The following is a 16,613-nucleotide window of genomic DNA, read 5'->3' on the forward strand; positions in this document are numbered from 1 at the left end:
CCCTGTCCGATACCACGTCCAGTGGAATGCCATGGATACGCACCACATGTTGGACCAAGAGTTGGGCTGTCTGCATGGAGGATGGCAGCTTGCAGAGCGGAATGAAGTGGGCGGATTTCAAGAATCTGTCGACGAATGTGAGAATGACGGTGAAGCCTTTCGAAGCCGGTAGTCCAGTGATGAAGTCCATGGCCACGTGAGACCACGGGCGGGAGGGAATGGGAAGGGGCCGCAACAACCCCGCCGCTGCCAGACTAGAAGACTTGTTCCGAGCGCAGGTGGTGCAAGCCGCTACGAACCGCCTGATGTCGGAGTGCAGGGATGGCCACCAGAACCTCTGAGCAAGCAGAAAGGCGGTGCGTCTAGCCCCCGGATGGCAGGCGAGTTTGGAACAGTGAGCCCAAACCAAGACCTCCGAGCGAAGGTCTTGGGGAACAAACAGACGGTTGGGTGGGCAGCCAGGGACCGGAGGTGCTTGACTGTTTGCTTCTCTCACAAGCCTCTCCACCTCCCATTGGAGCGATCCCAGGATGCGGGACTCGGGTCTCCCGAGGGCGGGACTCCACAGGAGGTGCGAACATCCTGGACAGGGCATTGGGTTTTCCATTCTGGGAGCCTGGGCGGTATGTGAGGGTGAAATCAAACCGGGTGAGGAAGAGGGCCCAGCGTGCCTGGCGGGGGTTCAGCCGTTGGGCAGAGCGGATGTAGGACAGGTTCCTGTGGTCCGTGACAATGACGAAAGGGTGAGCCGCCCCCTCCAACCAGTGCCTCCACTCCTGCAGGGCGAGGATGACTGCCAGGAGTTCACGATTGCCAATGTCATAATTACGCTCGGCGGGGGACAGACGTCTGGAAAAGAATGCACAAGGGTGCCATCTCTGGTCCGTGCTAGTGCGCTGGGCGAGCACGGCCCCGACCCCCGTATCTGACGCGTCTACCTCATCAAGAAAAGGACGAGAAGGGTTAGGGTGAACAAGTAAAGGAGCGGAAATTAAACGTGATTTGAGGTGGTTAAAGGCCGCATCGGCCGCAGGGGACCATAGAAAGGGTGTCTTGGAGGATGTGAGCTTGTTCAGAGGTTCCGCGACCTTGCTAAAGTCTTGGATAAAGCGCCTATAGAAATTAGCGAATCCCAGGAACCTCTGTAAAAGCTTCCTTGATGTAGGAGTAGGCCATTCGGCCACCGCCTGGATCTTGGCGGGGTCGGGTCTGAGTTGGCCCTTCTCCACGATAAACCCTAAAAATGGCACGGACGAGGAGTGGAAAGAACACTTTTGAGCCTTAACAAACAGACGGTTGGCTAAGAGCCTCCGGAGCACCAGGCGAACGTGTTGGAAGTGAGCGGAGGCAGAGGGGGAGAAAATGAGGATGTCGTCGAGGTAGACGAACACAAAACGTCCAATCATGTCACGTAATACGTCATTAATGAGGGCTTGAAAAACGGCGGGTGCATTAGTGAGGCCGAATGGCATGACGCGGTACTCGAAATGTCCCAGCGGGGTGTTGAAAGCAGTTTTCCATTCATCGCCCTGACGGATGCGCACAAGGTGGTAGGCGTTGCGTAAATCCAGTTTAGTAAACATGACAGCACTATGGAGGGGGGTGAAGGCCGAGTCGAGCAGGGGCAGAGGATATTTGTTTTTTATTGTGATGTTGTTAAGGGCGCGGAAATCGATGCAGGGTCGCAAGGAGCCGTCCTTCTTCTTAACAAAGAAGAACCCTGCCGCCAGGGGTGAGGAGGAGGGACGTATATGGCCAGCCGCGAGCGAGGAGGAAATGTAATCCTCCAAAGCCTTTTGCTCAGGCAGAGAGATATTATAAAGGCGCGAAGAGGGGAGTGGCGCTCCCGGCAACAAATCGATAGCACAATCATAAGGACGGTGGGGTGGGAGTGACATGGCACGATCCTTACAAAAAACCTGGTGAAGGGAGTGATATTGCTCGGGCACAAAAGAGAGGTCAGGAGGAACCGGTGGCGACAAGACAGAGAGAGAACTGGGAGACGAGGCGGAACGCAGGCAATTGGAGTGGCAGAAATCACTCCAATTGGTAATTTTAAGTACCGACCAGTCAATGACAGGGTTATGCTGGCTGAGCCAGGTAAGACCAAGGACCACCGGCGCCGAACGAGAAGGGATGAACAAAGAAGCTAATAGTCTCTAGATGGTTACCAGCGAGACTAAGAGCGCACATACAAGTCTGGTGAGTGATACTAGCGAGGTGACCCCCGTCGAGAGAGCGAACGGACTTGGGAGGATGTAACTTGACAGTGGGTAATTTGAAGCGTGAAACTAAGTTACAGTCAATGAAATTATCATCAGCTCCAGAGTCAATAAGTGCCTGGACAGGTACCGCCTCCCCCCGCCACGACAGCGTACCTTCAATCTGGAGGCGTCCGATGACTGGTGAGGTCCTCTGTGATCCCTCGCTGGAGGGGGAGGGGCGTCGGCTCCTGGGACGCACGGGGCACCTGGCGACGGAATGCCCCGCCTCTCCGCAATACAGGCACAGACGAAGTCGCAGCCGTCGGGCCCTCTCTGCCGATGACAAGCGGCTGGCCCCCAGCTGCATGGGTTCGGTCCCGCCAAGAGCCTCCAACGGGGGTCCACTGATGTCCGAAGGGGGGATGAGGGGGTCCAGGAGGTTGTCTGGAGGGGCTGGCAGCGCCAGGCCTGGGACGACGATCCGTCCTGCCCTACGTTGGAGAGCGCGCTCCCGCAGACGGCCATCCAACCGAATGGAGAGGGCGATGAGCTCCTCCAACGTGTTTGTCTCGTCCCGCGCGGCCAGTTCATCTTGAAGGTGGGGGCTGAGGCTCCCCAGGAAACTGCAGCGGAGCGCCTTCTCATTCCAATCGCTCTCGGTTGCCAGAATGCGGAAGGTGATGGAATGGTCCGCGACAGAGGCGCCGCCCTGGCGAATCGACAGCAGGCGCATTCCAGCCTCCCGCTCTCGCATGGGGTGATCAAACACCCTCCTCATCTCGGCCATGAACAAGGTTAAATTGACCAGTAGCTCCGGTCTCTTCTCGGAGATGGCCATGGACCAGCGAGCCGCGCGGCCAGAGAGGAGGCTGAGCATATAAGCCACCCTGGCTGCGTCCGTGGTGTACGTGGCGGGCTGCTGGGCGAAGGTGAGGGAACACTGGTGAACAAACAACCCGCACTGGCCGAAGTCTCCTCCATACCGGGCCGGGTGGGGAATGCTGGGTTCGCGGGAAGAGGTGCCAAGTGGCGGGAGAGGAGGCATGACTGTCGGAGGCTCGTCGGAGGAGGGAGCAGGAATACGGGCATGGATCTCCTTAATAAGGCTAGCCATGCCTTCAAGCATCTGCTCGTGACGGCTGATGGACTCACCGTGAGCCTTGAGGGCAAAAAAAATCTTCTCCTGCTCTGCGGGGTCCATGCTTCATTTGGTCGTAGTATTCTGTCACGCCGGGGAGAGGGTAGGACCCAAGAGAAGCACGCAGGCAGGAGTGTGTTTGCAATAAAAGGTCTTTATTGCCTCCTCAAAAAAAGTAGGATAGTGACAACAAAAAACTATGGTGCAAAAATTGAGAGAAAACAGAAAAGGCACCACGAAAAAGACTAGCAAGGTTATACTAAACTAACTTCTTAGTGCAGGTAGGGAGCAGCTACCTGGCTGGCAGGAAGGCGTCGGGCAGGAGACTTGGCAGAAAAGCAAACAGCAAACGGCTCAGGTTCAAGCAAGTGGCATGCGTCCATGAGGAACAATACTACGACGCCTTCCTGCTGCCACAGGTGTGCCTAAATGGAAGGTGGAGATTGAGAACACCTGTGGCTGGCCGGGTAGCTCCTCCCATCAGGGCGAACTGGGGCCTGAGGGGAGAGAGAGAGGGCATGAGTGGCAGGCAAGTGCAAAAGGTGACAAAACCAGTAGGCTGCTCCAGGAGCAGTAAGATAGTGTCACGCCATAGCGTGACAAATACAGTTGTGGACAAGCTGTGACCTGCACATTCACCACTCTGTGAAATAATACTAAAGTTCAAAGATTAGCCACAGTAATCATCTATCCATCCTTCTTCTATTTCGCTCATTAGGGTTACGAGAGAATCTGGGCTGACTTAGGGCGAGAGGAGGGGTACACGCGAATTAACCTAACATGCAAAATTTGGAATGTGGGAGGAAAACGGAGTACACTGAGAAAACCCATGCACGCACAGGGAGAACATGCAAACTCCACACAAAAACTGACGACATGGCCAACATGCTAACCGCTTGTCCACAGTGCAGCCCACTTCCATCATGTTGTATTATATTGTTTAATATAATGTTAGAAATGACATTTTACAGCGGTTCCAATGTTATCATACAGTCAGAATCTCATACTAGTTTTGGACAGGCTTCATAACTCACACCTGAGGGGTCACAGTGGCACAGTCGCTGACTGAGCTTTAGTTATTCATTTGATGATGAAGTACTAGTAGAAAGTATCTTTTCCCAACCATGTTGCTTACATGTGCCCCTTATGTCAAGCAAGTATTCACTTATTAAAATATTCTTACATTATTACTAAACCAAAAATTACAATTTCAACATATATTTTTATTTTCTTGTAAAGTTGTATCCACCAAATACTTTCACTATGAATATGGATACTTCAATGTTGCATAAGAACTAAATCCAAGACAATCAAACTACTCTATCCTTTCCGATGGTCTTTTTTTCTCTCTTTACTTATGGATGACTGAGTAATTTCCTCCCTGGGATTCATCTAACTGAGATAAAGTGGATGTTGAGAGTGGAGATGTCGGGGGTGGGGCTGAAGGAAGGAGGCAAAGCTGGAATGCCTGGGGTGCATTTTCCCCAAATGAATAGCAGGTGACTGTTCATTGTAAAGCCATTGGGTTAGTGGGAACTGGAGAGTGAAAGGAAGCGGAAAGGTCTTTCTAGTCCTCTGCATTGAATTGTCGCCCATTCCACTTGTTCTAATAGGTTGCTCACAATTTAAGGAGACTTCCTTCTTTGACTCTTCACTGGTGGTGATTCCATTCAGGAGAAGTTGGATCCTGGAACTCTGGAATCCTGTAATGTTCTTTTTAAAGCAAAAGTCATTGTAAATGTATCTACTGAGTTAATGCAATAAATCTATATGTGCCCTGTGATTGGCTAGCGACCAGTCCAGGTGTACCCTGCCTCTTGCTCGAAGACAGCTGGGATAGGCTGTATTTATTCTTGTATGTGCATGTGTATAGTCTGAAAACGCCAACAGCCTCAGCTATTTTCTTACATAACCTGAGATTTGACATTGACCATTGACCACTTGATTTTCCCAAATGCAGTGTGGAGTCAGGACAAAGGTCATTTATTATCACAAGAAGGCTGTGTGTATGAAGACGTTGGGACATTTTTTTTTTGCAAATACAAGGCAGAACAATAACATTACAAATATACATACAAGATCCAGATGGTTACATGTTCTGGTCACTCCTCTGAGCCTTGTTGAAATGTCTATCCGTGCATATGGTGTCCCATATGAGAGGCGGCGGCATGCTATCTCACTGATTAACCCAGTTGACTGGAGAGGATGGGTTCAAGAACAATAGTGTCTGACTGACCCAGGTCAGCCACAGCGCTCATTATTTGACTTTATTACCTTATTAAGACGCTAGGAAAAATCCCAGACACACAGTGGGGGTAAGGTGTTTCCGCATGCCCATCTACCTTCTCCTGCTGTCTTTTTTTTATACAAATGCCAGGTCATGATAGAAATTCCTGTAATGATTTCCATGGACATCCAAAGGAAATACAAAACCAATTTTTTTTCACACATTGGATGATGTTTAGCCAACACTGTTTGTTCAAAGAGCGTCACCTTTTGTTAGCTTATCTCTGACATTACTTGTACCTTAGTGTGCTTTGGACATTCAACTCGTAACTTGAGCACTTCATAAAAGACTTTCATTTCATATCCAGCCAGGGAAATGGACCTTGCAGTCAAAGTCGTCATATGTCAGAACCTCTCTTACTATGCTAATTTCAGATATACTCCAGCTATTTGACCATTGCATTAAAAGATGCAAGGTTTTAACACAATATCCCATTCGTTTCTGGGGACTGGTGGTTGGGAGCGGTATGAATGAAACAGCCTCTTGTGGCGTATTAAAGTCAGGCTGACTGAATGAGTTAAAACATCCACCTCGGAGCAGGGTGTTGACCTGGGTATCAGTCTTGAGAAAACATCCTGCAACCCACACAGCCCATAATTGTATATCCATCTACTGTTTGGGAACATCACTGAACATGGCTTGCACCGACAAGCCCTTGCAGCTGGGACAACATCAGCTACCAGCAGCAGATGACATTTTATCATCAATCACAAGGTTTATGCTCTTGTGCCAGGCATCTTTGGGCGAGTGACATTACTTCAGTTCTTTTGTCTGGTAATCATTGCAAGTTGATATTATTATTCCTTCACTGTCTGCTTCCTTTGCTTGGTTCAAGCTGGATTCATAATCATAAATAGATTGGTTGGCTGCTGGAGTGTTTTTTACCACTCTCACTCGCTCTGTTCAGGTAGTACTTGGAAACTGCACTACTGCACCGCTTTCTCTTGATGCCTAACTGTTGCCTGCTGAATCTAACTACGATAATGGTAATTGGGAGCTGCTGACCATTGTGCTGGCCCTGCAGGAGAGGATCACTTCTTACTGACCATAACAACTTTCAACAACAATTGTGGTGGAATACGTCATCAACCGCTGTGCGATTAAACTAGTAACACTGCCTTAACAAAGCAATTGTTCCTCTGACACAGTTTCTTACCACACTGTGTATTTGCTTCACTGTAACTTTTGTTAGTTTCTCGGGTGCAGTCCATAGAAATGTACAAGTAATTTTACATTGTTAAAATGAGAAGACTTACTAAGAAATCAGTGAAATTACATTAAAATTAAATTTTAAAGTATGCGTGTGTGTGTACATGTGCATCTGTTTCCATCTCGATTTTCTGTTTCACCGATGTGTGCAAATGAATGTGACTCTGCAGATTATGCACGCATATCCAAGGGAAGAGTGTCTGTTCCCAGGAGCTGCAGTGCCTGAGCTCAGGGGGGTATGATTGCACCCTGACCCCAGCTTTGGGGTCCCGTCTGCCTGTTTAAAACCATTCCCTTCCTTTGTGACTCATTTGAGCGCCTGCAATGTGAGACATATGTAAAAAGCTGACGGTTCTTGCTTGCTCCTGCAACCTGTTGAAACAGAAAAATCATACCGGGCCACATTGTTTATGAACGTGAGAGTTGCCTTAAACTCATTAATTGTGTGCTACCCACCCCCCATGTCTCGCTTGTCACCCCCCCTCGTCTCACCAGCTACCCTCTAAATAACAAACAAACTCCTTGAGTGCCAGCTGCATCGCTAATGGTCGGAAACAATTATGAGTTAACAAAAGGAGACCTCAAGCTATATTGTCTTGTGACGTATTAACATAGTAGTTTGAGGTTAAATGTCTGAACATGGATTTCTGCTGAGCACATCAACAAAGGACAAATGTGACTGACTGCTTCCCACCATAAAGGAAAACTGCACCGCAACCATTTTGTGAAACAGGAACACACGTCCTTCTCTTTTCTGTGTGTCGTAAACATGAAAAACTGCTATCACTAGACAGTTAATAATGCAATGTAATGAGACTCACCTACAGTATTAAAATACCTTTGAAAACTACTTTTATCCGTTTTATTGTTTTATATACGTACATTCTGTGACCATTCATGATAACATGTAGTACTTTGAGTATTTTGCCGTATTTTGGTCACTTATTATTGGAACTTTCTTCCTGGGCGCACTGATTTCACAGAGCCCATAGCAACGAATGCGACTTCCGTCAACAACAGCAGCATAGAGAGTGTTTAATGTAGCTGGGTGCTGGGCAGATCTAGCTAGAGTGAAACACTAAGCCATTCTCATGGCATTAGCATGTAGCACTAGTCCTAAACAATGCAGCAACTCCAACAGCCTACACACGATAGTGGAGTGAGGTGCTGTGTCACTACATCAGGAAAGTAATTAAAAGTAAAAGTAAGTAGCTTGGTTAATATGCAGGTCACATTATGTAACTGGAACATTGTTGCATTCTTTGGAGGTTTTTTAGAGGGCTTTAACTGCTTCCCATTACATGCAGTTAGCTGCCTTGTGCTAGCTATGTTTCTCTCACACAGACAAGGGAAAGACATGGTCTCCTACAGCCATTACCCCCCCCCCCCTAATCTCTAGTTAGTTATTTTGGATGACTGCAGGGTCCATGACAACTTTCTCTATTTGCCTCCATAGGGAGTTCTATATAAAAGGGGGGTAATCACCACATTAATGTTTTCATGCTTTCTTGCCACAAAACAAAGGGTGCATTTACATGACAACATCCAAGTAAAAAACGGTCAGATTATTCACTCACATATATACATATCACTTATATCACACATATCACAACTCTCCTTTCTTATCGACCTGAAAACCTTATAATGTGCTTGTCCTCAGAAATGATCTTTTGGATACATTTGTCGGCCTATGTATGCGTTTACAATTTGACCAATGGAAGTAATCCTGCGGTGGAGTAATTGCACATTTTGCCGGACAAATGTTTTTATTTGTTTCCATAAATTGAGTCATCTTAATGGCCCAAAGTGTCTTTTTTAACTCGAGATGTTTTCCCCTACTTCACTGTCAGTTGCTGTTTTAGTGCTATCCTACTAACTGACTATTAAGGCTACTTATCACCTCATCTGAATCCCCCTAAATCCAGATCCAAGATACCAACCCAGTAGTTGCCAAACAAAGTTCACGGCAGCACAGAAGGTAACTCCATGGCAGAATTCCAAACAGAGACCTCCATTCTTTGGTAGGAAAGCTTTCTTGCCAGCACGGTGCATCCAGTACAGCCATGACTGCTATTTCAGCCAAACTAGATTAAGCTAATCATGTTATGCAGTGATAGCAAGGAGGGTGGAATGAAGGGTTGGCTGTCCTGCTGTTGCAATGTGGCTCTCAAATACAAACACTGAGCTGTCACATCGGGCTTGAGCAACACCAGGGGTTGCATCATTTGATTTCTTAAGCCTCCCCATGAATTCTGATTCTATAAATCCGATCTATTAATACAGATGAGATTTCAGTTTTCGGTCATTTTACTATGTCAGCCTTGATGACTCGAAACGAGAAGGAACAGGGTTGGTCATTATCTCCTGGATAAAATCCAATAATCCTGAATACTGTTTTCTTTTGGCCACAGAACCTACAAACTACAGTACACTGTCAAAACAAAATCTGTTGCAGATCGCAGTTCAGGTTGTTTTTTTCATCACAATTACAACCCCCACCCATTGCAAATAATTGAATAATACGGTTTGTTAGTTCAGAAATAGTTAAACAAGCAACAGTTGCAGAAATACAACTTGTAGCAGGCTGAGAGATGGATCATGAGATTAGCTCTGGGACACAATGGACACATCACACCCATGCTGTTGTCTTTTTTGGCAAATTACAGACTGATCTTCCTGTTTCCTCGCAAATGACTGGTCTACATCCTTTGGTCTTTTGGTGTAGGAATTACAGTTTTGTTCATGAAGGTTTGTATGAACAGTAGATAGTGATGCCTGCACACTGAAGTTTCTTCCTGATGTCACTAGCAGCTGTTTTCGGGTCTTTCTTTAGATCTGTAACAATGTTTCTGTCATCAACTGTTGATGTTTTCCTTGGTCACCCTGTTTCACGTCTGCTACTGTACTACACTGGTAGTTTCTTCTTCAAGACATTCCAAATGGTCTTGATTGATTACACAATTGCTTGTAACTTGCTTTTAACTCACCGTCAGCGTTCTGGTTTTCATGTTGTTTTCACTTCTAAATGCAGTGTGCACAGGCAAAACCCAGCCTAATCAATCTGAAACTGACCATAGACATTCAGTGCTATTTATTGATTGGATAGGACACAACTGGGCAACGCAACACACCCATCAGTCACTTTTGCTCAGATGAAACATGTTGTGTTCAAACAAAAGGAGCTATTTTCTAAGTTGTTGATGTAAATATGGGCGGCACGGCGGTCGTGTGGTTAGCGCGCAGACGTCACAGCTAGGAGACCAGGGTTCAATTCCACCCTCGGCCATCTCTGTGTGGAGTTTGCATGTTCTCCCCGTGCATGCGTGGGTTTTCTCCGGGTACTCCGGTTTCCTCCCACATTCCAAAAACATGCTAGGTTAATTGGCGACTCCAAATTGTCCATAGGTATGAATGTGAGTGTGAATGGTTGTTTGCCCTGTGATTGGCTGGCGACCAGTCCAGGGTGTACCCCACCTTTCGCCCAAAGACAGCTGGATAGGCTCCAGCACCCCCGCGACCCTTGTGAGGAAAAGCGTTTGAAAATGAATGAATGATGTAAATATCTGGAAATAAAAACTGAACTGTTACTCTTGGTCTCCTTGTTCATCATATTTTGATGTCAAACCTAAATGTTTTCATTCTTAAGAGAATTGGCCTCACTGTAGTTGGAAATATATAATATCAGCATGCGAAATGATTCCCTTGGCAGTCCTTGTCATATCATTATTAGCTGCAGTGTGATTGCCAGATAAATATTACTGGTGCACTTGAAAGCAGTGTCTTCTGCTCTTCTGTTGCAGCTTGTGAAACTGAAGTCGTTGTGTGTTTGCCTCAGCTGTCCATTTTTACTTTCAAGTCTCCAAACCCCCCCGCCCCACCCAACCCCCACCACCACATAACTCTGTCATGTCTTCTGTGAGACTAATACCTGCCTGATGTTTGGATATATGTCTATGCGCTTGTGATGAATGCATTCCTTAAAAGTCTATGGGCCCCATAAGGAAGCCATCATGATAGCTTCATGATGTTCTTGTTAGACTTAAGATTTCAACAAAGAGCTAAGAGATACATGTTTTTGCAGGTTGAAGTCAGATTTGTGTAGTTTGCGTTCCCAGACTCTAGAATTAGCTTTCTTTATATCATGAAGACATGTTGGAATTTGGAACCTTGCGTCTTTGTCGAATATTCTGTGCATAAATAGAATATCTAGTCTTGTGGGTGACATCTTCCACATCTTTTCTTCCTGTCTTCAGAAATCATTCAATCAAGGTTTCATATTGTGATTGCATTCCCTAGCAATTCCCCCCCAACACATTAACTGGACGAAAATAGTCGACTTTAGAAGTGTCACAGTTTCTGTGCTTGGATGTCGGGGATTGTGTTTTTTTAGAAGGGTGACACAGTCCCTAAGCCATGGTTGAAGTCTTCCAATATGCCGGATTGCTACATTTAGCGATCCCCATATGGAGTAAATAATCTGCATATATGGGCAGATTTAATACTATTCAGCAATGTTGCTTAAGGCTTATTGTTGATCGAGTTCCACGCACAGCTGTCGTCTGGTGTGTGTGTGTGTTTTTGTTAAACAAAATGGGTACAAAATATTTATATGGTTCAGGTTGTCTGACTTATTCGTCAATTAGCAAAACCTCAAAGTCAAAGTGGGTACCAGTTGAACAAATAGACCACAGAAATGATGTGAACATGATTTTTCCCAGTGGTCGGTCCTCAGTGTGAAAGAGCAAACACGCTAAAGGTTTCTTGAAAAGATACCAGAGGAAACAGTTGAGCCTCCACCTGGAGTTGATGAGTATCAAACTTACAAAGGAAACAGAAAAAAAAGAGATTTAGCTTAAGAAGACCAGCAAGATGCATCAGAAAAAGCCAATTAGTTTGCAAAACCACAAAAGAGAAACATTTGAAACACTGATAATACATGGTGTTGCAACTATTATGTGTGCATGTAATGCTCTCCATAAGGGGTGGCTGCAGGGTGAAGTTTTGAATGGATGTACGTATGTGATTTATGTGTGGAGCCAGGTGTTCATTTCTCCATGACATACTGATTGTACAAAATGAACCACTTACCCAACACCTGCACAAAACATCTGTTCAAAACAAACTCTACCATCTGGACTTCATGAAGTAACATTTTTAGCACTCATATGACGCTTGTGTATTTTGCTTTTCTCTGTGCAGCCCGAGGAATTGGAGACTTTGCATTCACATACCTTCCGGGAGAAGACTTTCAAGAAGACCAAGCACTGCAGTGTGTGCAAACAGACCATCATCTATGATGGACTTATCTGCAGAGGTCAGTCACCAAAGCTGTTTAGTTTCTATAAATCAGATATGATTCTAGCATTTCAGACACAAGTCTCTTCCAACACCTATGACAATTACTGTAGGTCCTTCGATAATGTAAACACACATCCACTTTTTCCATAATTCAGTATTTTCCGTGACTTTTCCCACCAATCTTAACCTAGCATGGAAGAGGTGATCAAGAATAAATAATATCCAACCCTGACAGATGCACCGAAATCATGTGACAGTGAAAATGTCTGTTTTTGATAACACCAACTGCAGCCAGGCGGAAGTGTGTGGTTGTTTGCTTTGGCTCGCAAAGGGAGGACATCTGGCTTCTGCTCTCCAGATCTGACCCATGATGGTACAAGTCAGACAACAAAGAGCATTTCCATCGTATTGTTTGAAACCACATTTTTTGAATACACATATATTGTGGATAGGGCATGTAAGGTCTTGTTAGCAAAAGGTTTGTTCAAGGTTATTTTAAGTCGTTCTTCCTTCCCTTATGAAGTAGGGAGTGCAAGTTTAAATGTGCAAGGCTGTTCTATTGTAAACTTGCAAGGAAGATGGTTATGCTTTGTAAAATATCAGAATAAGTAATAAAATCCAGATAATACAGATTTTGGAGCTGGCACTGTGAACAAAGCCTAAGAAATAGCTATGCTATGTTCTAGTACACTCAACTCTAGACAACACAAAGTTCGCACACTTATTTTGGCGTGGCCTTTTATTGTGGCCAGCCTGAGACGGGAGTAAAACATGTGTTGCATTTAAATTTTTGTTGAGTGTTTGCCTGTCTGGTATAACTAACTCTTATGTAAGGATTGTATTTGATTACAATAGGAAGAAGCTGAGTGCACATAAAAAATAAAAAACTAAGCCTATAAAAGTCATGCAATTTACTGTTTGCTATGCACTCCATATTTTGCCTACAGCTCTGCATGACATTGAAATCGATTTACATATCCCTTTATCTTACATGCTTTGTAATCTACAATATATTGTTCACTTAATGTGATCTGCATTCATTCATTTCAAGGATTTCTATCCCTGCATTAATTAAGAAATGGGCAATTTATCAAAACTACCATTTATCCTTTATGAACAGATTTATTACATCCTGCTGTCATTGCACTGTAGATAAATAATAGCATTATGTGCACTCAGGCAAGCTTGTGCATATTCTTTTCATCTGTAAAAGCTTATTTATACATGAAAACACCATGACAATGTTGAACACAACTTAACCATGGCATAGAAACATTGTGTTACATAATATATGGAACAGAATGCAAATATAGTACTCATAGAGTTTGTGCAAAATACTCCAAATACTCCACCTCTCAGTGGAACAGTGTCTCCCCTCAGCTGCTTTTGCTTACAAACAATCTGCAATCATGCAATCACATGGTCTCCTGATGACACAAGTGCATGGACTTCCATTCCTCTCTGTTGTTTGCCAGGATACAAGGTGTGGGTTGCGTTGACAATAGCATGTTGACGCAGGTCAGGACTCCAGTTTTCCAGTTACAAAACAAAGAACTCTGTAATAGGGTATTTTTGGAGAGCTGACCTCCAGGGCAGGAAGTGACTTTTATTTTCATTGACAGGCGCAGCTTGGGTTAAAGGAAGGTTTACACTTAGACACTTAGAAGGTACTCAAGTTATTACCTTTTGTAAAGGTAGCATGCAAAGAAAGACAGTTATATCCAAATAAACATGTTTTAAGGATGTCACTCTTCTACTCAGTGCTGGAGTTCGAAGTGCTATAATCATAGTACTTTCAAGTACACACTGGATGCACACTACAATAACAGGTGTGCGTATGTGTGTGAAGAAGGGATAATGGGGTAACGCTTTTTCTAACTGCTGAGCTCACGCAGTTGGTATGCAACAGGTCCCACTGAAACTTAAATCAGGCCTTAGTGTCATGCAGTGAGACATTCTTAAGTTGTGAAAACATTACCACAGTGACCTATGAGATTTCCCACGCAAACTGTAGTAAAATAGTCACAATCGTCTCTCAAAAAACACATGATCATTTATTAGGCTCAGTGGGTAGTATAGTACATACAGTACAATGGAATTAAATAAATGTAGTTTGAGTGCCATCTGTTGGAAGTATTGCAGCATTACAAAAAATATGAACCTATTTCATTGTGACATTAAGTCTAATACATGGAAATTATTACAGTTTACAAACTGCAAACATTTATATATAATATTTTGTATTATATATATACGTATATATATATATTACTTAATTTGCTATTATGCTATTAGAAAGTCGACTTCATTACACATGTTTGTAACAAAACAACAACAAAAACACAATATGTATTTTGTGAAAAGGTAGGATTGACACTAGTCGTAAAGGTAGGCTTAAGCTTCTCACATGTTTTCAGACATGATGAATTGTGCAAGGGCAAACATGATGTTGGTAGCTATTGTGCTTTTTCCAGTTTTCTGACCTATACATGTTGTTACAATGTTGTATTCTGGTGTTAAATTATGCTTAAGAGTCAGATAATGAGGTATGCTCATTTGGAAGCTTTAGATAGTTCTAGACGCTCAGTTTTACTGAGTTTTTTCCAACACAGAGTTTTACTGACGTCAATGCGATCCAGACTTCCTTACATGGGCTGCAGATTGCCTGCACTCAGAAAACAGGGACCTACGTGTCTGGCGCACATGGGAGTGTGACCAATCACAGTGGAGTGGACGTACCTAGAGGAGGGCCGGGGTGGAGTAAATTAAGCAGGAAGTCCATGGAAACACTGCAGAAAGAGGTGCAGAATCTGGAAAATTGAGAAAGCTTTCTGTGCAGGTTGCTGCTCTATAGGAGCCCAAAACTCAATACAAAGCACCGAAAATGATCACAATAAGCCCCCTTTAAGTTACTTGTTAAGCATGTCTAAAACAAATAAAACCACAAGCACGCATGACCACGGTTGTATTGTTTATGGATCACAAATAGCTAAGTATAGAGTACCCGGTCAAGAACACAAAACCACAGGATTCTGCGGTATGCAGTATCCTCTCTTAGGCGATGGCTGGTCAAGGGTTCATTCTTCAGCAAGATAATGACCTAAAACATAAAGCTATGAAATAAATTATAGGATAAGCTTGAAAGCAGAGTGACCAATACAGTGTCCAGACAGTTAGGGATGACCTGGAGAGCCGTATATTATCTGGAAGGAGGTGATATAAACGTAGGTCCAATCATGTACTGTATTAGTGAAGTTAGCCATAAGGAGGCCCCACAGTCATTTGTAATGAAACAAGGCCATAGCCACTACCTATTGTACAGTGGCAATGTTCACATGAGCCTGTGAAAAGTGAAGTGAATTTCACTTTTGACATGAAATGAAGGCATAAACCATTTAACAGCTGGTAAACATAACTTTGTTTTAAAGGATTTCCCATGACAATCACATCAGCTGAATGAAGGTGGAGCCTTTTACGGACAGAAACACAACACTTGGTTGCCAAGGGTTCCTAGAGGGAAACTTGATGGGATGAGTTGCTGAATGATGAAACTCTTGTTTGAGTCATAATGCGGTATACATCATGTCAGTGTTGAATGACAGACAAAATCGCAAAAACCTCACTTTTTGCAGAGTTAAAATTGCCTCGTTTTGGTAGTTTGGTAGCTGGTGGTTTCACACAAATATGACCACAATATATACACACTGTTAACTGTGACAGTCTCATTAAAAACTGAGCATAGTTATCTTTGACAGACCCAGAGTACAAGAACAAGGAAATGGCTAGGCAGACAAAATCAATTACAAGCTCATATTCATGAACTGTAGTGACTGATAAACTAGAAATCTAACAAATCATCAGCTCCTCGCATTCCTTGGTAACATATTTTACACAGTACAAGCCTAGCTTTAGATTGTGTTTGGCCTTTAAGGTTCCAATGTACTGTATATCCAAGTGGGTACAGTATCTTATAAATTAGTAAATTAGGAAGGCCATGTTCAAGGATTGTGTACAATTACATGTACTTACTTATGTGGTTCTCACGTGTCAGTGAAGCTGAAAAAAAAGGATGTAAGAGGAACAACGAGAGTGAGAGTGAAGGGGAGAGGAAATTCTCCAGCCCTGCCCTCTGATTGTGTTCAGTGTTATATGGGGAGGAGTTCAGCCCAGCCCTGAGGGAGTACACGGTCATTCCAAGAGAACAGGGGAAGGAAAGCGCCCTCCACTTCATCACATTTTCCTTCCTCTCACCCACAACATGCAGCATATCACAGACTGTCATCTAGCAACTGGTGTTGAATGCTCCTCATCGTCTCTGACCACCGCCCTCTTCACGTTTTCCCCCCTCATGTAAAGTCCACTAGGATTATTTCTGTTCTGTTGTTTTTCCAAAGCCCTCTTCCTAACAAGGTAAACTTTAGCATGAGCACCCCAGGCCCGCCATATTCACGCCCAATATGGAAGTCAAGCATTGTTC

The 16,613-nt window shown here is 44.4% G+C and overlaps 1 protein-coding gene across 8 annotated transcripts in view; it reads left to right on the forward strand.

The window, feature by feature from the left end:
* The window catches only part of tns1b (tensin 1b), a 161,858-nt gene that overhangs the window by 23,155 nt on the left and 122,090 nt on the right, over positions 1-16,613 (forward strand). For all 8 annotated transcript variants that reach the window (XM_058083054.2, XM_058083049.2, XM_058083048.2 and 5 more), the window contains exon 2: positions 12,038-12,152. In XM_058083054.2, the coding sequence (XP_057939037.2) occupies positions 12,038-12,152 (115 nt within the window). The remainder of the gene's footprint in view (positions 1-12,037; positions 12,153-16,613) is intronic.

This window comes from Doryrhamphus excisus, linkage group LG12, assembly GCF_037039965.1.
Source record: "Doryrhamphus excisus strain RoL-2023G ecotype Guam linkage group LG12, RoL_Dexc_Guam_v1.1, whole genome shotgun sequence".
NCBI classification, from domain to species: Eukaryota; Metazoa; Chordata; class Actinopteri; order Syngnathiformes; family Syngnathidae; genus Doryrhamphus; species Doryrhamphus excisus.